Below are 26,205 nucleotides of genomic sequence, written 5' to 3' on the forward strand. Positions count from 1 at the left end.
CTGTGGAGCAGGTACCTCCACGCAGGGCTCGCTGAGGTGCCATTTCAGCAGCAGCGCATCTGTCCGAGAGAGACTAGAAAGAGGGTAAGAAATCCCGTTTTGGGACGTTAGTGTTTAGAAAACAGGGTATTTCCCTCGCCAACCTCCCATGAAGGAGGGGACATTAGACTTATTTCTTTGACTGAAACTCATGGGGCGAACTGTCAGAGAAACACTCAGAAATTTTGTCTGGGGGCTAATTTTGACACATTGCAGGGGGGATGGCTGTGCCGAGGCTGCAGGTCCCGCGGACTCGCCCACAGTGTACCACAGAAGGCGCCTCAGGGAGGGGCAGCCTGCTGGCACAGCTATGCAGCTCGGCAGAGGCAAAAACGATGGGTTCTGACCGCACTCATCCTGAGATGGGGGTCTGGAAGACACGGGAAGTGAGGGTCGACGACGTGCTGGGGCCCAGGGCAGCGAGAGTCCCGCTTCATCAAGGACCACCACTGCGGTGTGCGGCCGAGGCCTTGGCGGGTGGGGCCTGCAGAGCCTCTCTCCACAGTGAACGTACAGACCGGATGAACGGGGACAGTAACCTCACCGTGACCACAGGGGGCTGCGCCCGTGGGGCATGTCTTCACCCCTCCTCCTCCCTCTCCCGCAGCCCAGAGCCTGCGCAGGAAGAGCAGGGGGGAGAGCGGGCGCTGGCCACACCCTCCTTCCCCGTCAGAGGGGAGAACAGCACACAGGGCCGGCGCTGCGTGTGGTGGGGGTGGCGGCAGTGGGGCGCTTTGAATCAAATGACTACAACTTTGAAAACATCAGGCCGTTCTAATACTACAAAGTGACTTAAAAGTTACAGGATTGTACTGAGAGCTTGATGACAGCTGACTTCCAGTGGGAAACTGCATTCAACGGAGCAAACAAGGTTGGCCGTTAGTGGGACAATAGAACCATTGCGTATTTGTATCTCAGGCTGGCACTCCTTAAATGGGTTCCTTAGGCATTGTGAGGCTGAACACTGTGTGCTTTCTGTGGTGGGGACGGGGGCAAAGGAAGAATGCAAACGTGGTCCCCACCTTTCAGGCTAGGCCACAGGGTCCACACTGGTAACTCCTGGCAGGGCGAAGACCAATCAGAAGCCCAGCTTCTCCTGTACCGTGAGCTGGAGGGGGAATGGGGCGTCCTGCCTCAAGGCTTTTCTGCCCTCCCAGCGTGGCCCCTAGTGATCGCTACATTCTTTTCTAAATGGTCACGCTTGTTTTAATGCACTCAGTTTTGTCAAGTGCTCTTGACTGTTTCTGAAAGCTGACGTTTGAACATTAACACTGTATCTAACCGTATGATCACAACACCCCTCTCCCCCATATGAGTGACACCGAAGAACACCTGATTTCAATTACTCTAAGTCTGGGTGGTTACAAGCTTTAGCTGGGCAACAAACTCCTTTATACCCTGATTAAAAAACCATTTTACTAACTCCCTAGAAAACTATACATACACACAATTACACACTTAAGAGTTTATGGCCTTTTGACTGCTAGTGACCAAACTATTGACTTGTTTTTCAAAAATTACACAGAATTGTTTAGGTGGAATAGTTTTATTTAGCAAACAAAAAACTTGCTAATTCAGATTCTCTTCTATTCCATGTACTCTAGACTACAATTTGCAAGTCACAACAGCAAAACAGCTGGTTAAGAGTCTTGATGATGGATAAAAGGACAAAATTCAGAGGGAAAACTTCAGTAGCCAATTGAAAAGGAAATACTAGCAAATGAACCAGAGTAAAAGGTTTTATTGTATTCCATACATTCACAGGTCACTTTCAGACTTAGTGCACTCATTTAGCTTAGACCACATTGTACATTTGTAGCTCTCTCCTCTCTTGGCCTAGAGATGTATCACAAGACCATTCCTAACGCTGCAGCCTGGTAACCAATAGCTACCTGACCATTTTTTAGCTGTGGCATAGGTTCACCTCTGCTTTCTCAGATTTTTAAAGTCCTTCCTATTACATTATGAGAGAGATCATTCTATTGTAGGGCTCCTTCACTTACTAGTTTTATCTCATCGTGGCTACTATCTCTTTCATTTCCTCAGTCTGTGAAGTGGACCTTCAACTAGCAAACGTCTGTACAGGCCAGGTAACCACAGCATGGTCCTGAAGCCACAGCTTTTCCTTCTTTGGCCAGAATGCGCACCTCATCTTCAATACCTGCCTCAGAAATGTAGGTACTTGGTTCTCATAGGGTGTGCTGGTTGACACAAACTCATCTGCCCCACAGTAAAAGTCCTTCAAAACCTTGGTGTGACCTGTGGGGGGCAGGGTCACAATTTGCTGCTCAGGTGGCCTGCCTCAGCCTCGGGAGACTCAGCATGAGTGATTACCAAGCTCCACATCCTGCCCAGCTTGGGTCCGTGATCCAGTTAGTGCTCTGCTTTTGGCCTCATGGGTACTCACTTGATCCTTTTAATCTGAGAGGGACTGACTCACGCTTACCTCCTTTATATAAATTACTATTCCTATCACAAGTCCATTTGAAAAGTTCAGCACCCCCTTTACTGAAATTACTAAAGTGCAACATTGTGTTTTCACTCTGTCAGGCACTGAAAAGCAAGAGCATTAACTTTTTATTTTCTGTAATGAAATATATTTTCTTTACTCTTGGTATTTGTAATACGCCTGCAATGAGAAGTAGCAAACACAAAACAAAAATCAGGGCAGAAGGCACAGAATGAGAATTTTACCATTTACTCTTTAGGAACACTAAACGAAACCAACCCAAACAAGCCCACAGCCAATTTTGTTTACAAATCAGCCTCCTCTGCTCCACAGTCAGTCAGTCCTTGAAAGCAGAAACCCGATTTATTAACCCTCAAGTCCCAAGTAAACAGGCCTGTATCAGAACCAAAGAGCTGTCAGGTTACATCAGAAAATCTGTGATCTTGAAAGACAGCTCGCCACAAGACTCCCGGTTTTCCTCTGAGAACACCACCAATTCCAATAATGCAAACTCAGAACAGCACTTCAAATTGAGCAGAATGCTATATAGTTTACATGAAATAAAAATTAGCCAGAAAAATACCTTAGAAAAGATTTTTTTCCCTTGTGGATGCTAAAAGACTTTTAAGCTATAATAAGAAATTCATTATATTGATTCAATAATCATTATATTCAAACTGCAGAGACAACCTCTAATATTACTTTCTAATTATATATTTCTTAAAAGGAAAAAAGTAAAAATCTGATTTTGTAATATTGACAGGATCCTCCAAAGTTAAATATTAACATCTTTTCATCTCTTATGAGAACTTTACTGTAAACATACCCTATCATAGAAGTGAGATAATTATTCAGTACACATTACAAAATGTTATATTTAAAGAAAACAAATCTATTCTTAAACCCAATTCTTCATCCACAAAAGTTTAATGACTAAAATAACACAACAGAATGAACAAATGTTTTATTGGCATGTTCATTGTTGTAAACAGCATCTGGCATGAAAAAGTTTTACCAAAACCTTTTTACTGATCTTTATAAATTAGATGGCATTTTCAAAATTTATGTATAATTGTGTTCATTGAATAGTTGTATTTAGCAAAGCAAAAACTTGCTGACTCTAATAGACTTTCCAATGAAATCATGTTGATTGCATCAGCCTGTACTATGACCTGACTTACTAGCAAGTTTATTCAACATGATGGTGAGAAGTTTCCCCAAAGTTACACTACATGTAACTACAAATCAACTCCAAAAATTAAAGTGGGACTTACAAGGGTTCTAGAAGATTCAAACTTGAAGTATATTTTCAAAAGTAATGTACAAAAAGAAATAAAATTGAAGCCACTGAACAGAAAACCTCATTAACAAGGGCAAATACAATCGTATGGAACCCAGCACTGAGGAATACATTTACATAGACTGCTATACTTCTCAGTGTACACACATGTACATCATGAATGATATGGGAAATAGGTGAACTGCAATTATGATAACTCAATAGGATCAATTTTATTTACATGCTGAATGAACGAGTGAAACGTATTCTCTACATCCATAACTTAAGTACAGTTATAATTACAATATTCAGCAATTTGAGCTGCCATCTGCTGGGAGTGGTCTAAAGGAAACATTTTGATGTTCCAGAATAATGTTCTTTAAACTTTGCAAAAAATGAAACAAAAAAACACAACTTCACAATTCTTTACTGGGTTACGGCTGGTTCTAAGAATTTCTTTCTTCAGCTCCTATTTTTACTGCTTTCCAAGAGTCAACACACGTTGCATTTACTTACAAATTGTCAATGAGGTAATGTGTGTATCAGTGAAATAAACAGAAAATCCATTCATTCATGGCCTTTGCACAGCTTTTATTATTAAGCTATCAGCATCCTGTTTGAGGCTAGTTTTACTAGCGGCTATGCGCACATTTGTCCGCAAAAAAAGACGTTTACTCATTCCCCTTCCCCCTCTCTAGTAGGTTTTGCTTTTTGTTTTTATTTTTTTTGCACATCCCTTTTCACTTTACAGTACATTTGACTATAGTGCACAACATGATTCCAAGTCAAAACAGTGGCCCACTGGGCACTGGGCGTCTGATTGGTGAAAGGCAGTCCAATCAGTGCTGGTGTCACGGGGTCACCCCTAACCATGTCTGGCCACAATGGCACTACACAGTAGCAGTGAACCGTCTAATAAAAATCGAAATCCCCCAGGGAAAATGCTACACTAGTAGAGTCAGTCTTGAGTCAGATCTTTATTTGGTGCTCCATCCAGATATATTTTTAGTGCTTTCTCTTTCCGAGGTGAGTATGTTACACGATGTCCCGTCTTCTGGAGTCGACTGCTTTCTTTTTTCATCAGTTCATTTCTTTGCTCATCTGTCAACTCCATTAATTCTTCTGTTTTATCCCTACATTTAAAATATTAATGACATATTAGGCCAGTAGAGCCATCTGCCTCTATTAATTTATGCTTCAATACTATAATGCTCAATGAGAAAATGAAATCTGATGTCACTGATGAAATTAATCTCATATACTAAGCTGGCAGAGATTTTTAATGTGTTTATTAGCATAGCACTCACTTCTAAAAATGGCATAATTCCCATGTTATTAATAGTTTTCATTTATCAAACATCCATTTAGTAACAAGCACTGTGTCAGTTTAAAAAAATGCAATACAAGCTCTAATTCTCAAAAAATCTTTCGAGGTTGACGTCACTGCTGCCACTTTACTGAAGGGCGGTTAGGTAACTAACAAAGCTAAATTTGAACCTGTAATCTGCCAGGCTCCAATGACTTCTTTTTCCTCTACATCAGTGTTGTCCAACATGTTAGCCAGTAACCACATGTGCCTACTGATTGCTTGTAGATGTGCCTGATCCAAATTGAAATGTGCTAGAAGTGTAACATATACACACTATTTCTAAGACTTACTACAAGAATAACAGCATAAAACATCTCACAAATAATTTTTCACATTGATTACATGTTGTAATCATATTTTGGACATACTGGATTAAAAATATCTTATTAAAATTAATGCCACCTGTTTCTTTTTACTTTTTAAAATGTGACTACTAGAGAATTTCAAAATGAAATGTGTGGCTCTCACTGTATTTCTATTGGTCAGAGCTGCTCTATATCATAACAAGAAAAGTATTTATGAAAAACAAGACATTTATACAAAACAATAATGTTATATTACTAGAAATTAACAAAAACATTGTGCATGTTACCTATAAAATATGACTGCACCATCATCACAGATATAAAGAGGCCAAACATTCAGGGTAGAAACTTTAGGATTCCAGTCCAAATCCTGATGAATATCAAGGACAGAAATATCGCAGGGAAAAGTTCCTCTCCCCTAAGGAATAAAGAATGAAGGAATAAACTATGCCATCAACCACATTTATTGAGCGATAGTAACCCGATGTAAACATTCTGAGGGCTTTACCTTGGCAAATTCAATATCTTCCAAAGGAATTCCACTGATTTCACAAAGCTGTAAAAGAAAACATTATATGAGTTCATTTAAAATACAAATTTGCTTTAAAAAGTTATTTTCCTTTTACCCAACATACAAATAACTTGACTTTTTAAAGAAAAAACAGTATGTTTGATATAAAAAATTAGGAAAAAAGGACAAAGAGAAATTTTCTCCTCTACTTTGCAAATGCTATGTCCCAGAAATACCAATTTAGTATATTCCTTCCAGAGCTTTTCCTATGCATCTATAAATTATGCAAACATTTCTAAAATACATAAAACTTTATTTATAAAATATCCCTATATAATACCTTTATTTTATAATAATAATTATCCTATTATAAGAACAGGATATGAAGTAACCAATTCTCTTCAACAGCTGAACTATTTTATTTCCAGGTGATGGAAATAAAACATTGAGACTGTTTTTAATTTTTCCCAGTCACATTACTATACTATATACCTCCATGAATATCCCTACATATTTCTGCAAATATTTTTTGGACTGAATTCTTAGATTTGGAATTGCACATGTGGAATGTTGATAATGCCAAACTGAACCTTTAAAAACTAATATAATTTTAATCACTTATCAAAGGTGTATGATATTGCCTGTTACTTGACGACTTTAGGTATGCATTGATTTTCTAATTCTTTATCAATTTAAGAGGTGAAAATACTGTTGTTTTAACTTGCTTTTCTTCAACAAATTGTCTATTCATGTTCTTTGCTCATTTTAAAATTAGATTATTCATTTTCTCATTAATGTAGTAGCTCCTCATTAATTATGGGCGTCATGTTTCATACATGTTTCAAATATTTTGTCCCCTTATTTTCTTCTCTCTCTCTCACTCTTTCTCTATTAATGTTCTTAACAAAGAAAGGTTGCTGTGCCAGTCTTTGGCACTCACTTCACAGACTAGCTCTTGGGCAACACGGAAAAATACAAAATCTATACTGTCTCATTTTGTTTAGAAAGAACTTACCTTCTCTCGCAACTCATCAACACTACTGCTTTCCAACACAACCTCCTGGAAGGGATCCAACTTCATCTCTGAAGGCCTCCACCGCCTGGACAAAACTGCGAGCTGTGACATGGATTTCATCTTCTCCACCCCTAAGAACACGCAAGATTAGGCTATCACTGTATTTTTCTATAGGTTCATAATTCAATGTTTTCTATGTTGCCTAACTTAAGAAAAAAGATTTACCTCAAGTGTTACTTTTCAAATTTGGGTATAAAAGAAACCAATTACCCCCAGGAGATTTTGAGAATAAAATTTACTCTTCCGTCTCAAAAGATGATTCCTAACTCTCCTGCAAGCTCTCCTTCCACCAGTATTCCTAATTCCACTCTCTCCTGGCTTCTGTTGGACACTGCCCTACCAATCACTCTCTCCTCCGGATTGCCAATCTTTGCCTCTCTGTTGGCTACTACCCTAAATCTAAAATCTAAAATTATACGCAAATTGTCTTCACTTTACCTCCATTTTTCACTCAAGCTATCTCATTGATCATTCGCTCTATATTTACACCCAAACTTACTGAGTCTTCAAAACCCAGCTCACCTGTTACCTTTCTCTCTGGTTTATACAAGAACAAATTGTAGTGGTTTGGTCTTCAGTACCTATCATTTTACCTATTTCGAGTTCTGGTTCACCCACAGGCTATGTACATTTGGAGGACAATCACTAGTTCTTATTCATTTTTGTAGCACCAGGGATTAGCAGTGTCTGGCAAATAACAGGTCAATAAATGCTGCTTAGATTTAATTCCATGATTTACTTCTTACTCAACTATTTGATGCTAAAATATATACTGGAATGATACTGATTCAGGCACTCACCTTTCAGCAACATTTTCTGGCTAATCCATCTCTGCTAATACACACTCATTCCTCCCTAAGAAGGGTGGCTTCTGAGTTCTCCACGATCTCCTCATGGCCTACCCAGACACAGTGGTTATTCTCTGAGGTGCCACACCCTTAGGGAAGGAATTATCATCTGAGGTGCTTCCTTACACATGAGAGCATACAGTATCCTTTCTGATTTTTACTGTCTCTCCATAATTTGTCAATCAATCAGAATTTCAACCACTGAAATTTAAACCAAATTTGACGTGAAATAGCTTGAAATAGGCAAAGTGTTAGTATTACTGAGCCCTCTGAAAGCTATCACAATCATATACAGAAACATCCAGAACTATGATGTATTAATTCCTATGCAAAAAGGAAAATCAAAATCTAAGTGATGGCCAAGTCACAAAAGAATAGAGGAAACCAACCGTTTCCCTTGATATCATCTCCTAAAAACCAATTTTCCCCACACTTCTTCCTCCAAAAACCAATACTTTAAATATTCCAATGATGACAATTAAAACCAGGATGTTTAACAAACACAAGTGCCTCCTCTAGGTCACTGTTATGAGCTGAATTGTGCCTCCCCCAGCCAAGGCTTATTGAAGTCGTAACTCCCCAGCACCTCAGAAAGTGTGACCTCATTTGGATATAGGGTCATTAGAGAGGTAATCAAGTTAAAATGAGGTCATTAGGTGGGCCCTAATCTAAAATGGTTAGTGTCCTTACACTGTAAGGACATCTGGATAGGAATAGATAAGCCACAGAGGAGAACATTGTGTGAAGATGAAGGCAGAGATCGGGATGATACAGCTACAAGGCAAAGGACACCACAGACTGTCAGCAAACCACAGCAGGCAGGCAGAGAAGCAGGGCAGATTCTCCCTTACAGCCCTCGGAAGGAACCAACACTGCTGACACCTTGATCTCAGACTTCTAGCCTCCAGAATAATGAGGCAAAAAATGTCTGTTGTTTAGGCTACCCAGTTTGTGGCATTTTGCCATGACAGCCTAGGAAACTAATATAGTCATTATTCTCTAAATCTCTGATAAATTATCAATAGCACATCCTCAAAACAAAATAAGCCATAATGAAAAAAGAAACTACATAACAAACATGGCTAGGAAAATATTAGAAAAGTTCTCTGTAAAAGATACTAAAAAATAGAACCTTGAAATTGCAACATCCCTGTAAGAAATAATAATATTCTAAAAAATCAGAGAAAAAAAGAAACATTTAAAAGGCAAATGAGATCCAGAGAAAAGGAAAAAACTCATTTGATTTAAAAAAACTGTAGGCTTCTATTAATTCTAAAGCATTTCTAACTGATATTGTCCCCATAAAAATATTAGTAATACCATCAAGAACTTCAAGAAAAACCTCCCAGTTGCTGGAAATATTAATATCTTCTTCATAAATATGGTAATCCAGAAAGACAGTGCCAGGGTTCTTCCATGTTTTTTTCCTTAGACGAAACCTACAAACGTGATAAGACATTTAAAAATACTGTAACTTTAAATTCTTGACTTAAAAAAATTACATCCATCTGACATCATGGAAAAACCATTTTGCTTAAGTCAAATAGTTATTCATTAAAACTGGGGAAATAAAATGCTCTCAATACTTTTAGCAGTATTCTACAGAGGGCATTCAAACACAATTCTAGTACATTTGCTTAGTTCTATTAAACTAATTTGCAGTACTGAAATTCTGAATACTATAGGAATTTTTAATTCTTCTAGTTTTAGAAAATCATGCCAATTCATACCATTTGACCACAGAGTCTTTCTTCCAATCACTAATGACACTGTAATTGTACTTTACCTGTCAATGCTGAGTTCTAAACCACATTGCTCCCTGAGTTGAGGAATTAATTCCTCTTTTGATTGCCGTACAGTCATTCCTTTAGCAAACACAGCATCTAGCAGAAACTTGCATGGCTAGAAACATAAATAATTAGAGCTTGCATCATACATTAAAAAAAAAAGATTAACGGACATTTTACTTGTACTTTATACTGTGACAATTATGGGCCAGAGTTTAGGTGTCTAAGGTATCTTCCTAGGTTTAAATCTTGTCTCCATTGCTATCTTGGGCAAATTTGCTTAACATCTCTGTGCTTCAGTTTCCTCATCTATAAATTGGGACAAGGTTTTACTTACAGAGTCTTCATTAGATTAAGATAATACATATTCTTATGTATTAATTCATATTTCCCTTCTTGTAATAAAATGATCACAATTTTCAAAGTAAAAAGAATCACTTTTATGGACTAAAGTAAGGGAAATGCCTAACTAATTCTCCAAGTACATTCATTAATATTCTCAAAAGAGACATAGTGTCCACAAACCCCACACTTGGAAGAAATAAGTAAGTCAAAATGACTGTAATGAATCGCATATAAGAGATTAAAATGTTTGTCGAATGAATAGAGACATTTCATGAAAAATTTATCCCCTTATTTGCAATTTGTTTTTCACATTTGTCTAGGCTCCTAATAAGATACTATAAACATTTTGAAAATAGGGTTTTTGCCTTATTCTTCTGGGTATTCACCACAAGACTTGTGTACCACAGAAACTAAAATATTTTATTGATTATTCCCTAAAAAACATAGCCTGGTTAAATCCTTAATCCATCAATTACAAGTTGTATGACTCTGTACAAGTTATTCAACTTCTCTGTGCCTCAGTTTCTTCATCTATAAAATAGGAATAATAAATAGTAGTTACAGAGCTAATTGGTGAGGATTAAAGGAATTAATACTGGCAAGCACTTCGAGCACATGGTAAACACTAGATAAATGCCTGTTAAATACTGAAGTCATATTCTGAACACAAAAAGAACCTATATACTCTCCGGGTCAACTGCTAGCCACCTGTAGTATTATACAATCATTACCAGAAAATAAGCAGAAGCAAATCCCCTTTTAAAAGCAGGAAATTTTTGCCGCACTCCGGCATTTGTAGCTACACTGTAGAGCAGGGGAATGATAAAAAATGACCTGAGAGCCACATTCATCCCCTGTTTTTATAAATAAAATATTAGTGGGACGTAGCCACTCACACTGGTTTTATGTATTGCTGATGTGTTTTCATGCTACAGTGGCAGAACTGCGTAGTTGCAATAGAGGCAGTACAGCCTGAACAACGAAAAGCTATCCTAGAAAATATATGCTGACATCTGGTTTGGAGAGGTAAAAGTAACTGGATTTTGCTCTTAAGTATACTACTTACCTCTTGTTCATTGACTAGAAGCTGGTACACTTTAACTCTGTATTCTCCTTTTTTAAGTGCTCTCCCCAGTCTAATTGTAATCTATAAATTAAAAACATTTTTTTAGATGTACTTTCTCAGCAGGACAAACAACCCATTCTCACCCACTGTTTAGCTTGTTTTCCAAAATTCTCTAAATAATGGGCTCTTTGAGAACAGGAGTATCTTTTACCCTTGATTCCCCAGCACCTAGAATAGTAACTGACACAGTTCACGTTTAACAAGAGTTTGTCAGGTGAATGAAAACAACAAAAATAATCACTACACATCAAAGAAAAATTACACTTTTAGGGTCTCTATTTCACCTTACGTGGATGTAGTACAAACTGTTCTCATATCTATCATTTAAAAGACTCTAATTATTCAAAATTATTTTAATCAACCTTGTTGTCATCTGAAAACGATGAAAGTGTCTCATTCAGTCGGACGCTCTCAAATTCTTGATTGCTGGCATACACTCGAAAGACCTTGAAGTGAGAGGACAAAACTCCAACAAAGGGCTCTAAATGTTGTTTGAAAGCAGCCAGAGTAATTCTTTTATCAACATGCACCATCAACCCTAAGCACAAAAAAAATCAAAACAAACTGTAAAAGAAACCTCTTGTAGTATAAAACAGATGATATACATTTTACGTTACTGTAAGCAGGAAAAAGCACCCCCTTTTCGTTATTTGACTTTTAGCAAACAAACATTAGATGGACAAAGAATATGAACACTGAGGGCATGACAGGTATAATCTGACAGTTTTAAATGTTGAGATATTTAAGTGCTTGCTGAATTACAAAAATAAACTTCCAGGCAGTCTTTTCAAATGCATACATTTGTAGCTGCACACAGTAAAGTGTGGGCTCCGGCTGGGCTCCAACCCTAGCTCTTCTGCCTCCTTGACACGGAGCAAGCAGCTAGCCTCTGTACTTAACATTTTTTCATTAAAAAAATGGAGATAATAATAGAAGCTACCTCATTGTATTGCAGTGAATATAATGAGTTAATATGGTCACCATGCTTTTGGCACAGTACCAGGTAAAATATATAGCAATTGCCTCAAATTTTATTAGCAAATCTAGTTCTGGGATTTCTACTAGGAAAAAAAATATCAAGACTAGCATGTGGAGATGTGGATGGACTGTGTACAGGAACAGTATCTAAGTGGGTCAGAAACTCCCACCTCCTCCAAGCTTCAATTTAAGTTTTCTTGGCATTTTAATAGAATTATCTTTGATGACCTTCAGTTTTCTAATGCTTATTATTTTAATCTTTTGTCCTTTATTTTATGAGCCACCCATAAGCATACTTCTGAAATGTCTGTTTACTCAGATCTTTATATTCCAGTAAAGAGCAAAAAAACACTCATTTGTCTCTTTCCCTTATAATAGGCAGTGCAGACTATGATAGCTGCTATGCTGCCCCAGGCTCATGGTCTCCCTGCAACCCTGAGGCTCTCTCTTGGATAGTCCTTGTTTTTCTGTGAAATTTATATCAAAGGTCAAGGTTGAGGCCTTAATATGACTACTGGTTAATGTTCTCAGGTCATCCCAATTTGGGGATGCATTTTTCTGAGTGGACTTTTTCAAATTAATGTTCATTACTGTTTTCCTGAAATACAGATTCACTATAGGAAATGTCACAAGTACCAATTAGATGAAAAGATAAACAGGGTAATAAACTTTATTAAATGTCCATTTCTAAGCTTTAAGGCGTGCCCTAAATCTTAATAATCCAGCCTTTAAAAAACGAGCCTCTACTTATGCTATCCCAAGGAAAGTGCTATATTTCTTGAGAGCTGTGTAATGAAAAAATTACTTGATTAGAAATCAGAAACCTGTGGCTGAATAAATTTTGCCACTTTAGGCTACAAACAGGTCATCCAATCTCTCAGAGCTTCAGTTTTCTCATGGGATCATTACTCCAGTCTTGCCTTTTACGACACATGCACTAAATTCTACAGCATTATTCAAATACAAACTACTCTTGCCATTTTGGTTTCTCTCGTAACTCATAGTAACATTGATCACAGGAAGACACATGTTTGTTGATTATTGACTAGTCAATATGGGGATTAGGACTGGGTGGTTCTGGAGTTAGATGGTCTGGCCTGAAAAAATTCCTGGCTCTTCCTCAGAGATTTGTGACTTTGACTTCTTAACTTGTCTGTACTCCAAATACCTCTATTATAAAACGGAGATAATAGTATTTATACCTCAAAATGTGTTTGTGGGTCAATTCATGTAAAATGCTTAAATAGCCTTGATAAAAAGTGTTGACGTAGTTGACCATCTATAATTATTTCATAGTGCTAGAGATTACCATCACATCGTTTTTCTTACCTACCTCTTCAAACTGAGGAGCTCAGTCCCTTCACAGTGCAACTATCTTTAAGGATTTCCCTTTTTCTTTCCTTTCTTTTATGGATTTCTTGAATAAAGTGGTAACCAAAATTGTACAAAGAAATTTCTGTGCAAATGGACTACATTTTTATTACCTTTACCTTCCTATTTATACCCAAGTGCCTGCAGACTACACCTAGGTCCAATTAGAACAGTATTTCTAAAGAAAGGTACATAGTTACTCCCTGAAACAATTCCTGGATTATAACAGATAGTTTAAAGGCCTTTATTTTAAGGGTAGTTCAATTATTACCTAAATGAATTGCCATACAGTCCCCAGAATATCACGATTCAGTTTTCAAATTCTTTGTAGCTATTGCCATTTCAACACTTCGAAGAACCTGTATTATTACTCATCATCCGTTTCCCAGGCACCTATTTTCAGATCACTGAGGAACTGATAAATCAGACTTGCTACAGGCTTCTGAAACAGCTGGCTACCATTCCTACTTCCCTAGCCCCAAGCCAGTTTTCTAAATATAAAAAGGCATTTTCCAGTTTTCTCTTTTTCATTTCAAACAAGCCTTCTGTGTAGCTTGTGAAAGCTTATATAAATGCTTATTATTTCAACGAATGCTAGTAAATCAGTCCACTATGACTTTCCAAAAAGGTTAAAATGGTCGGCACTCCCTTTTAAAAGACTTTATTAACCATTCTAAGATGGAAATGAGATTCTTCAGATTATAATTCTTAAGGCTGAGACTATCATGCAAAATTTCAGCACACTTTAAAACAAACCACTTAAAAAATTTCTAACCTTTCCCTAAAGAGGAGCTACTTCTAATTTCTTCAATGCTCTTGAAGGGTTGAAATTGGCAAGAAAGCACTGTAGCTACTGGCTAGTTTTCTTTCACTATGATGTGAGGAAAGTAACAGTGGCGGTAGTTGCGGGGTGAAAGAACGCATACTAGGCGTGCAGTCAGAAAAGCTGAGTTTGATCCCAGTAGTGTGACCAACTAGCTTTGTGACCTCCGGTAAATTATTTAACTTATTTGAGCCAGTTTTTTCATCAGTGAAAAGCACCAAAGGACATCAAATTCACAGGGCTATTGAGAACTAAATGAGATAATGTAAGTTAATGAGCCTTATAAGGTTAAAAAAAAACAAAAACAAAAACAAAACCACATACTCCATAGAAATTTAAAGCATTATTATGACAGTTTCTCTGTCTCCATTTTGGCCCCACGAATTGACATTTTCTCACTTGAGTTTCTGCAAGATGTACGTATAAACAGCATGTTTCCAGTATTATTTGGACCCAATTAGTTAAAAAACAAAAGCGCCTTTCCTTTCTGACCTTCCCCGTTAGTTAAGTACTTTTTAGGGGATGTGGGCGGAGAGCTGTTTGCATTGAGGGATGGAGAATAGGGAGGGGACACACAAAACATTTTCTTGGGCATTGAATACAGAATTTTCTAAAGTGTCTAGACTTTTCTTCCGTGTATATTATTTAATTTTAAAACTATTTCTTAATTTTTTCCTTAGTGCTTTTATCATAACTATTTTCTTTTAAAAATATTCTTTGTTAAATAACTTATCTCACCAGAGCTGTGACATCATTACTGTCCCAGGTCTAATGTGTGGCACAGGTCTAAGAACACTGCTCACTATAAATGCATCGAAAATGAAAGCTAATCCCAGAAGTCAACAGGCAGTCTTAGAACAAAGCTACTCTTAGCTGATTCTTTTTTTAACTAAAAATTTAAATAAGCTGAGCATAAACTGATGCTGTTTCAAGGAGCTTTTTCTTTTTAAGTACATACATTTATGTCCTTCCCCAGAACCTTCATCTGCAGCATACGGTTCTGCTTTGAAATACATGTACTGTATTTCTCCCCTACTCTTGCCACTCTCATCATATTCACTATCAGTTCCAGAGTCTTCTTCTGCTGTATCCCATGTCTCTTTTTTCCCTTCATTTGCTTTAGTTCTTCTACTACTTGTGATGCTATGAGAGTCAAGTCCATTAGCCAAAGGGATCTGAGCATTATCTGCATTGCACAAGGTATCACTGCTGTGACTGGAGCTAAGAATATCACTGTCCACTGAACTTGTACTCCTGTCATTATTCACATCTGAGTCTGACCGTTCTTCAGACTGAAAGTTTTCAGGATCAGAAGTCTGAATATGCTGTTCTAGTTCTCTATTTTCCACTGATGCTGAAGAGTCTCTCTCATTGAGAGGTGATTCAATGTTTTCAAAGTCACTTGTCTCAGTACTTTTGCTGCTGTCCCCATTATCTCCATCTTGTTGCTGCTGTAGTGACAAGCTTTTGAGTTTCTCGGTGCTTTCTTCTAGAATCGCTTCCACAGACTTCAGGCCCCCCGCAGGCCCTTGGACTCTTTCACACTCATCGTCCACGTTACCAGAATCACCCCCAGCCTTCTGGTATGCTGTCCTTTTGGAGTAAGATCCTGGGGACTGTTCAGGTAACAAAACAAACAATCGGATTGTATTTGCATGCCGATCCAGGAGTTTCCACAGATGAGAGTCTGTAAAGGCCATCTGGTAATCCAAAGTCTCAGAACTTTCAACAAACACCTAAATTGTAAGTCAAAGAGTATATTGCATCATTAAGTTTAGTGACATTCTCATTCATCATAAGGATAGTATCACATCAATACCACACAGGGCATAAGTTACAAATTTTGGGATAATAATGTTTCTAAAGGACACATGCATTGTTTTTGGAAACTATACAAAATAAATATTATTTTCATGTCTTTATAATTAGAAATAAAACTGTGCTTACACAGATTGAACACACACACACACACACACACACGCACAGATATCTTATTTACTGGGTTGTCCATTTTCAGAGAATTTCTATACCTACATCTTGCTTTTTAGGAAATCAAAGCTTAGCATGACTATAGGCATCTTGGGAGTGCTAGACCAAGATCTACATTATAGAAAAATATCTAATGGGCAAATGATTTAATTTTATAGAAAATTAACATGCAGGGGAATCTTTAGACTAAAATAAACTTGAGAGATATACTATGAACTTTATATGGATCCTGATTTGAACAGACAAATCCTACTGGGGAAAAATTTTATAAAATAATCAGGGAAATTTGAACACTAACTAGCTACTGGTTGATAGAAAGGCATATTTTTAAATTTTTTTAGGTGTAATAATGTAATTATAGTTATATTTTTAAAGACTTCTCATTTTTAAGAGATATTTATTTAGATTACTTATAAATGAAATGATACGATGCTGGGGATGTTTTTCAAGTAATCTGGGGAAGTAGGTGGATGAAATGAGAGTTGATAATTATAGAAACCAGGTGATGAGTACACAGGGGTTCATGACACTATTCTATTTCTGTATATGCTTGAAATTTTCCATAATAAAATGTAAAAGATGAAATGCATGTATACAAATTTAGCAATTATAAATAGAATTCTTAGTTTTGCATAAAAATAAATTCAATAAATGTTACACATCAGAACTAACAGTTAACCATTTTTTTAAAAAAGAGATCTTTCCCACTCCTTACCCTAAACCAGTATTAAGGGGAATTAGAGATTTTAATGCTACACACAAATACACCACAAGAAAGTATTAGAGGAAAACAGAGGTAAATGAAAATTACACATTGGATTTATAGTAAAGAATACTGAAAATGGTTAAATGTTATAAAAGACAAAGATGAGTAAGACTGGAAAAGGCGATAAACAAAAGATGACAAAACAAGGAAATTTTTTAGTGAAATTCCCAGACTAAACCAATGGCGTTAGGAACAAACCCATAGGAAAAAAATGATAAATAACAAAATACAGAATGATATCAAGAGATGAAACAAAAACATCAACATGAACTTTCTCTTTTCTAACAGAGATAAATGAGTAGGCAAAGAAAATAATGTTAGGTGAAGCCAATATGATAATTTTCTCTATAGTAGGCATGCTCACTTTCACCATGAAGTACTACATTATGGGAGAAGCTCAAAAATGAATAAAATTCAGAGGACATAAGCATCGTGGATAAAAATAGTCATGAAGGCTTCACCAAACAGGCAGGACTAATCTGGGGCTTAAAAAAAAAATGTGCGGAGAAGGGGAGGAAGACTCCAGGTGGGGGAAGCTCATGAACAAGGCAGAGGAGAAACAATAAGACTGATTCAGAGGACAGAAAGAAGCCAGATCTGACCTGACTACAAAGAAAGGTAATTATTAGGAGGATGTAAGGAATTAAAAGGTGGATAGCTCTAGAGGCTGGGTTTGTAATGTTAAACTTAATTTCATTTGTTATTACCAGCACAGAAAATAGTAATGAAAAAATAAGAGATACCTTGTTACTCCTAAAAAACCCTTCAGCTTTCAGGGTTTTACTGGGCACAGTGAGAAGACGCAAATCATTGTAGCAGCGTTCCAGCACTATTCTCATTGTTTCAGCAGGTAAATGAATAGCCTATAATGAAAGTAATTTAATTTAAAAAAGTACTCTTTCGGGAATAATTCTGCTTGACTTGGAAATGTAAGAAAATAACACAATGATGAGTTCTTAAAAACAGCAGAAAGAAAATTAAGAGAAAAATCATCTTAGTATATGTTTAAAAATTTAAGAAATCTATGGAAAAATTTTTAGTCTCATTCACTAATTATGCTGTAAATTAGGAGAACAAAGTATACCTTATAAATGTATGCTTTGAAACTATTTTAAAGGTAACAATTTTTCACTAAAAAATCTATTCTTCTCAAACTTGCAAAGAAATGAAGAGATTTGAATCCAAAGAAATAAAATAACTGACTCTTTAAGAGCTGATGTCAAATCAACACCTTTTTTTAACCTCTTAACTTTTGATGGGTTCTTTTGTATTCTGTGAATAGTTGATACTTTTACTAAATCAATTTTCTCTGTAAAATGAGATTAAATTAGTATGTATAATTTAAAATTATTCTAGAATTCCATGTCCTTAATTTTTGGTGTTATTTTACAAATTTCACACAAAATGAACAGATTAAAATAATTCACATTTTAAAAAACATAACTGGTTTTCAATACAACTAATGATAACTAATTCTTAGGCAGTCTAGTTTAAACACTATTTCTTGGCTCCATGTTTTGTGACTGCTTTATTCTTTACGGACATATTTTTTCCTCAACAAAATTATTAGCTTCTTCAGAAAAGGGACTGTCATATGTTTCTTTTGTGTTCTATCTCAGCATTCTCACTTTAGAGTAAACTGAAATACAGAGCAATTACAGTCGCCTTTTCACGAACAATTTAATCATAAAATATGGCTTCACAATATGGTTTGTTTTCTCTAATTGTTACTTTGGCAAAAATGTTAGAAGTCACTGTTATTTTTTAACACAATAATTAAAACCTAGCTTTTATATAACACTTTACAATTTTTTTTTTCACAGAGCACTTGTTTATTTTATTAACATTTACAACTACCTGTTAAACGGGACACTGAAACCCTAGGTGAGATAAAAGACAAAACTACCATAAGATGAATGACTGAAAACTGGATTCGATTCCTTGACTTGTGACTGCTGTACAATTTCCATTATACCAAGGCATCTTAACCCAGGGTTTAGGAACCCTGCGAAATTTTGCTTGTTTTTGTGTGCTCAATGTTCTATAGCCCCTGAAAGGATAATAATCATTCCTCAGCAATGACCTAGTGTGTGAAAGCTTTCCAGCTCAGAAATTCTGAATGAGTTTTTATGTTCTTTATCATTAATTCACATATAATGTGGCCAATACTTATCCCACCACTTTCCCTGTCAAATCTGCTCCCCAACCATATCCTTTTATTTCTATTAAAATATCACTATCTTTGTGGTTACCCAGTGAACCTCCTCAGGTCATCTGTGCTCCTGCCTTAGTCCAACATTTACCAATCACAAACACTACCGATTCTACTTATACAATCATTCTTACAATCTACCTTTTCTCATCTCTGGTACATACCTTAACTTGAATAATTCAACAGTCTCATTATCTACATTCTTCACACCTCTCTTAATCTATTTGGAACACTAGTTTAGTGCCGGCAGACTTCCCACTGAGTTCATCATACCAATATCATACTTTGAAAAACAAAAACACCTACTTCTTATTGCCTACATCACATAGAGCCCAAACTTTTATGTTTACTGTTTAAAAACCCTCCATGAAATAAGTGAACATACATTTTCAGGCCTGTTTACAATGATCCAACCAAATACATCATTGTTTTATACACGTGTCTCCTACGTTCTTACCTCAATGCTTGGGTCAATCTGTTTCTTCTCTCTGAGTGTCCTTCTCTCCTAACTATAGTTGTCTCGAGCAGTAAATACTGGCTTCTAAAAGTAAATACTGATTCCTATATCTTACTCATAGCTATCACACAGTGCTTTGTATACAGCAGGCACTCAACAACATTCATTAACCAATGTAGAACTTACCTTTGAAATAAGTTGTTTGAACTCTGTAACTGTTTGATTTAAGTAGGCACGAACAGTGACAGGAGCAGCTACAGATTCTGCCTTTAAATCGACAACGTGAACTTTCACCATCACTTCTGCCACATTTGGAAAAAATGAAAATGTAACTGGAGGTTAATTTTAAAAATGTATTTCACATGAGTAATGCATTCCAGTATGTTTCTAAAAGATGGCACAGATAACATTTTTTCTAGTTTTCAAAATGGTATATGTATAATATATTATACATGTTTTAACACATGTTGTAACTTGCACAGTTTGTCAAATTACAAACATATATAAAGATATGGAAATGAGCCTAATAAAAAAGGTCTAGATCTCTTTTAAAAAAATGACAAAAGTCAAAATGTGATTTTTAAAAATACACGGTTTGAGACTTCCAGTCAAGATGGCAGCATAGGTATACATGGCTTGCCTCCTCACACAAACACATCAAAATTACAACTACAATATAGAACCACCATCACTCAGAACCATCAGAAACTGAGCTGAATGGCAGCCTGACAATTACAGAATTAAAGAAACCACATTCACCCAGATTGGTAGGAGAGACAGACGTGGGAACAGGTGGGCCCCAAATCCACACGTGGTGGATAAAAATTGGGAAGAGATATCTTGGGAGTGAGAAGTCCCAGCCACACACCAGGTCCCCAAGCTCAGGGTTCCAATGCCAGGGAGATAAGACCTCATAACTTCCAGCTGCAAAAACCAGTGGGGACTGAGTCAGTGGGAGGAGTTTCTGGAGTCCCAATGAGTTCCTCTTAAAGAACCCACACACAGACTTAATCAGACTCACTCTCTCTGAACTCCAGCATGAGGGTAGCAACTTGAAAGGCACCAGTGGCATACAGGGAGAAAGTGACATGTCTGGCATCAAGGTGAGAGCTGGGGACAGCTTTCTCCCAGAGAGAAAGGAGGGCCATTGTCCCTTTTTGGAACACTCCCACACAGAGCCACAGAGCCGGCAGGCTGGTGCCATATCTGAGACTCCATCAACCTAGCTAACACTGTTCACCCCACCCAGGAGATCCCCAGAGATTCCATCCCACCCCACCCAACTTACCACCCACCCAAGTTGCTTTTCCATATGAATGCCTGGTCTTGGCTCCTGCTTCAAAACTTCCTAAATCCTCTCAAACAAGCAACAACCAGCCTCAAGAAGCCTGAAGCCCTCCATACCTCTTGCTAAGGGTCCCCATGTGCAGCACAAGCAGCAACCAGCCTAGATTCACAGCTTGACTTTGCCTGGGAATCTGCAAGTCCAGCACAAGTAAGAGCCATCTCAGATTGCTTTGTAACTCAGGGAGGGTGCCTCCAGGCAAAACACAGCTTGGGACTGACCTTGGCCTGCATCACCCAAGAAATCCCAGAGCCTACACACCCAGTGGACAGCCACAGACCACAATGGAGCACCACCACCCTGCCCATGCACAGCTGATCCTCCATGGAGGGCAGAGGTTGGTGGTCAGTGGTCACAGCGAGTCCTTGCCGCTGACTGGCCAGGTTAAATCCCTCCCACTGACGTGCCAACAGCAATTAAAGCTCAACTACAAGAAGAAGGTGTACCCAGCCCACATGAAGGGCACACCTCAAGTACCCAGCTTGGGTGACAGGGGAGGCTATGCTACTGGGCACTACAGGACACCTACTACTTTAGGCCACACTACCAAGACATGGAGTCAAAGCACCTCTACCTAACACAGAGAAACACAGGGAGGCTACGAAAATAAAGAGACAAAGAAACATGGCCCAAATGAAAGAAGAGATCAAAACTCCAGAAAAAGAACTAAACAAAATGGAGATAAGCAACCTATCAGACGCCGAGTTCGAAACACTGGTTATAAGGATACTCCAGAGACTTAGTGAGCACCTCAACAGCATAAAAAAAGACCCAGTCAGAAATGAAGGATACACTAATTAAACTGAAGAACAATTTACACGGAAACAGTAGAGTGGATTTGGTCAAGAATCAAATCAATGATTTGGAACATAAGGAACCAAAAAGCAACCAATCAGAACAAGAAGAAAAAAGAATCCAAAAAAAAAAAAAATGAGGAGAGTATAGGCAGCCTCTGGGACAACTTCAAGTGATCCAACCTTCTTATCATGAGGGTGCCAGAAGGAGAAGAGAAAGGGCAAGAAATTGGAATTCTATTTGAAAAAATGAAAGAAAACTTCCCTAATTTGGTGAAGGAAATAGACATGTAAGTCCAGGATGCAGAGTCCCAAACAATTGTGATGGATGCAAAGAGGCCCACTCCAAGACACATCATAATTAAAATGCTAAAGGTTAAAGATAAAGAGAGAATCTTAAAAGCAGCAAAAGAAAAGCAGTTAGTTACCTACAGGGGAGTTCCCATAATATCGCCAGCTGGTTTCTCTAAAGAAACTTTGCAGGCTAGAAGGGATTGGCAAGAAATATTCAAAGTTATGAAAAGCAGGGACCCATAGCCAAGACTGCTCTACTCAACAAAAACATCAGATAAGGAGCTTCCCAGACAATGAAAAATTAAAGGAGTTCATCATCACCAAACCATTATTATATGAAATGTTAAAGGGACTTATTTAAGAAAAAGAGGATCAAAACTATGAACCATAAAATGGCACAAATACAAATCTATCAACAATTTAATCTAAAAAACAAACTAAGCAAACAAGAAGAACAGAGAGAGCATGATGGGTACAGAATCCATTCTGATGGTTGCCAGATTTGGGAAGGGGTATGGTGGAATGGGTGAAGAAGTCAGGGGATTAAGTACAAATACGAAGTTAAAGAATAGCTATGGGGATGTGAAATACAGCATAGGAAATGGATTAGCCAAAGAACCTACGCATGATCCGTGGATATGAACAATGGTGTGGGGACTGCCTGAGGGAGTGGGAGGTGCTGGGTGGAGAGGGGCAAAGGGGAAAAACTGAGACAATTGTAACAGCATAATCAATAAAATATAATTAAAAAAACAAAAATGCATGCTTTGTTTCCTTATAAAACATAACACCACTGTCAAATTTATTAAGTATATTAAAAATATACTTAATTTTAATATACTTAAATTATTAATATATAAGTATATAATATATATTATACATATATAATATGGTACAATATAAAATAAATTAAAATAAAATTAAAAAAATAGAAAATATAAAAAGCTAAAAAAAAAGTATATTAAAAATATATTTCCAAAGTTCCAAAATATGGACCCCAACTACAACACTAAATAAATATAAATAACTAGAGAATACAAACAAATAGTAAAGGGGACATAGCAGCTGTACTTGCTTTTGAATAATCTTCATTAACCCATTCAAGACCTTATTTATAAGTTTTACAATTAACACTCACATTTAGAGTTCTCTTTTTAAAAACTGGTTTTATTGCTGACTTGTGTTATTCTCTGATCACAATTTTTGCTATCTAGCTCAAAAATAATCTGCAAAGAAAGGCTCCAAAGTAACTCTACAGATAGGAAAGAGTCTGACTGAAGGAACCCTTGAAAGAATACCACACTTGATCTACTTTGGAAAGAAGAATTTTCATTAAAAAAGGACATGTACAGGATCCACAGAGGAACACAATTTGAAAGGGTAGAAGAAATTTCTGTAAATTCAGCTTTTAGTAATAAAAGAATAGAACATATATCTGATTTCTGATTAACCACCAACACAAGGGAATTAAGGTCAAGGCAGCAACAGTAAGAATTTGGTAAAACATTTTTTAAACATTTTGATTTTGCCCTATTTGTTACAGTTTAAACATAATGATTACTAGAAAATTCTAGACCTTTAAGGATGATTTTGGGTAAAGCTATGGGCATGGTATTTTGCTTTTCAGATCAGTCTCAAAGAAAAAAAAATCTCTCACATTCTGAGAAATGTGACAGATTTAATAAAAATAAAAGAGGTTGAAGTCCCTGGAACCTGCAGAAATGGGGAGGACGGAGAAAAATTTAGGTTGGCAGTGATGGGTTATGAAACCATTTGTTCAAAGAGACCTGGAAAAACAGACTCCACTTCTAAGACTTTATACGAAAGCATGTTTTCTGGTCCAGGGTCTTCTTTATAAATGGGCCGCGGGGGTGGGGTTATTCAGTACTATTGAAAAATCCTACTGAACACTGTTGTTTTTAAAATTTTGTATATGGTTCTTTGAAAGTAATCTAGAATTTAATTCCAAGCATGATGCTATTTACCAACCTATCAACCCTATTTTAAGAATATATAAAACATTTTAAGAACACATAAAAAATTGAATTCATTTCTATACACAAAAAAACTTTACAAAAATTTTAGGTCCAGTACTACTCAAAGTACTGTGAAATTCCTTACCCCCAGGTTTATAAGACTGAAAAACTTGGTCAGGTTTTCTTGTCTCCAACAGCAGATCAAACATGTATGTTGACTTGACTCCTCCTAGTAAAAGTCCCATTGGTGTATCTTCTTCTCCTTCATATGATCGTTCAAGATAATCATGAAACTCATCATATTTAACAAGGCGACAACAATCCATGGGGATTACCTCTTCTAAATCCATCATCTAAAAGAAGATGACCCCCAAGAAAAATATGTTTTATTCTGATGTGTAATTGCACTCACATTTAGAGTTGTCTTTTATTACATCTCTTAATAGGTCCTAACAAACATAAAACCCATGTTTATGATTTGCATCAACATTCAAAGAAATCAAAGTTAAAGGCACAACTTAAGTGCTACTTTAAATAACTGCATTTTATTATCCCTCAAATCATACAACCTATGCACTAACACATTATAAAGACAATTCTGTTTTAAAAAGTTAACATTCTAAACTTTAGATGGACTCAAAGTTAATGTATTATAAGCTATTGCTCTATAACCGCTAAGTTGGAAATATAAGGGGAAAACCATCAACTAGAATATGTACCGTTTGTTTTCTTAATCCAGTTTGGAAAAGAACTGGTAACTCATGTATCCAGTAACCATCTTCTAAGTACAGGAGGACAACATGCCTCTTAGAGCTACCATAAAGGCTGTAGCTTCTGTACCTCCCAAGTTCTGCCCCATTCCTCGTTGGACTATCCCCTTCAATGTTAGCCTCCAGAATACCTACAGCTCAGGGCACAGGAATTCCTATCGTAAAACTTCCCTCTATCCCATGTCACTAGTAGATAGCATGCCTGGATGCAACATCTCTTAAGCTGGAAATGAACCTCCTGGAGAAACACAGAAACTTCATTTAAGTTTTGTGATTGTGACTTCAAAGAAAAACATGTGTCCCCATTGACCTCTGCTCAACTTCACTCTCATCTGCAAAGGTAAGCTAGCTCTATTTTTGGTACATATGACTGATTTATTTCTATATTCTGTTTCTTTCTTTATATTTGCAAATTTTTACTTCCTATTTTTAAGACAATAGTTTTTTCTTCATGCATTCCAAACTGACGGAACACAAACTACCCTTACAGCTATCACTGACTGACCTTGCTGCGTAAAACTGTTTCATAAAGACATTTTCTCCATTTTAGTCTAATTTGGTTTCACTATGGTCTTGCAATGATGCCTGTATGTTTATAGGATTTTTACTTTAATAAGGTAAATCCATCCATCCATTTAATTGTTTGTTCATTTATCTACTCATTCACATAACCATATAATTTTGACTCTCCTATATACCAAGCAAAAGTACTGAAAATGAAATCATGACCAAAACCAGAACTCTCTTCACCCTTGCAAGTGCTTACAGTTTAGTGAGGAACAAAGGCATTAATTAAGTCATATAATATAAATTTTCAATACTGATTTCTATGAAGGGCAAGGAACCTAATAAAAAGTGGATCTCAAATTTGAGTATGCTTAAAAATTGCCTGAGGTAATTGTTTAAAATGCATACTTCTAGGCTCCAACAGAGAAATTCAGAGTTATTTCCAAGAATTAAGTTTTTTTAATAGGAATGTGGTTCTGGTGCAGGTTGTGCTGACTCACATTTTGAGAAAAAAATGTCAGCTATCATTTGTACTATTTGTATTTCGCACATTGGTTCTAATATAAGTAACATAATTTGGTATATAATTTTTTCTCTAGGTAATGACTGCTTAATTTCAGTCAAATAATGTTAATGTTTATAGAAAAGGGCAAAAATTTTAATTTGCCAAGTGTCATAGATGCTATTTAGAATAGTTTGGTTAAAGAATGCTTCCCTTTCTACTTGCCTTTCAAAACCCACAAATGACTTTGCATTATTCTTAGAAAATGCAAACTTCTATTATTGAAAA

The 26,205-nt window shown here is 36.7% G+C and overlaps 1 protein-coding gene across 2 annotated transcripts in view; it reads right to left on the minus strand.

Annotated features, from left to right (window-relative positions):
* Positions 1 to 1,566: 1,566 nt before the first annotated feature.
* Positions 1,567 to 26,205, minus strand: part of USP47 (ubiquitin specific peptidase 47) — a 107,107-nt gene continuing 82,468 nt past the window's right edge. For both annotated transcript variants that reach the window (XM_054586097.1, XM_054586096.1), the window contains 12 exons: positions 24,284 to 24,491; positions 19,916 to 20,031; positions 17,804 to 17,923; positions 15,264 to 16,041; positions 11,496 to 11,671; positions 11,074 to 11,154; positions 9,662 to 9,777; positions 9,196 to 9,314; positions 6,968 to 7,098; positions 5,950 to 5,997; positions 5,729 to 5,859; positions 1,567 to 4,900 (listed from right to left, as the gene is read on the minus strand). In XM_054586097.1, the coding sequence (XP_054442072.1) occupies positions 4,726 to 4,900; positions 5,729 to 5,859; positions 5,950 to 5,997; positions 6,968 to 7,098; positions 9,196 to 9,314; positions 9,662 to 9,777; positions 11,074 to 11,154; positions 11,496 to 11,671; positions 15,264 to 16,041; positions 17,804 to 17,923; positions 19,916 to 20,031; positions 24,284 to 24,491 (2,199 nt within the window). In that variant the 3' untranslated portion in view covers positions 1,567 to 4,725. The remainder of the gene's footprint in view (positions 4,901 to 5,728; positions 5,860 to 5,949; positions 5,998 to 6,967; positions 7,099 to 9,195; positions 9,315 to 9,661; positions 9,778 to 11,073; positions 11,155 to 11,495; positions 11,672 to 15,263; positions 16,042 to 17,803; positions 17,924 to 19,915; positions 20,032 to 24,283; positions 24,492 to 26,205) is intronic.

Source organism: Pteronotus mesoamericanus, unplaced genomic scaffold, assembly GCF_021234165.1.
Source record: "Pteronotus mesoamericanus isolate MK-2021 breed Mesoamerican mustached bat unplaced genomic scaffold, CSHL_Meso_final contig_90, whole genome shotgun sequence".
NCBI classification, from domain to species: Eukaryota; Metazoa; Chordata; class Mammalia; order Chiroptera; family Mormoopidae; genus Pteronotus; species Pteronotus mesoamericanus.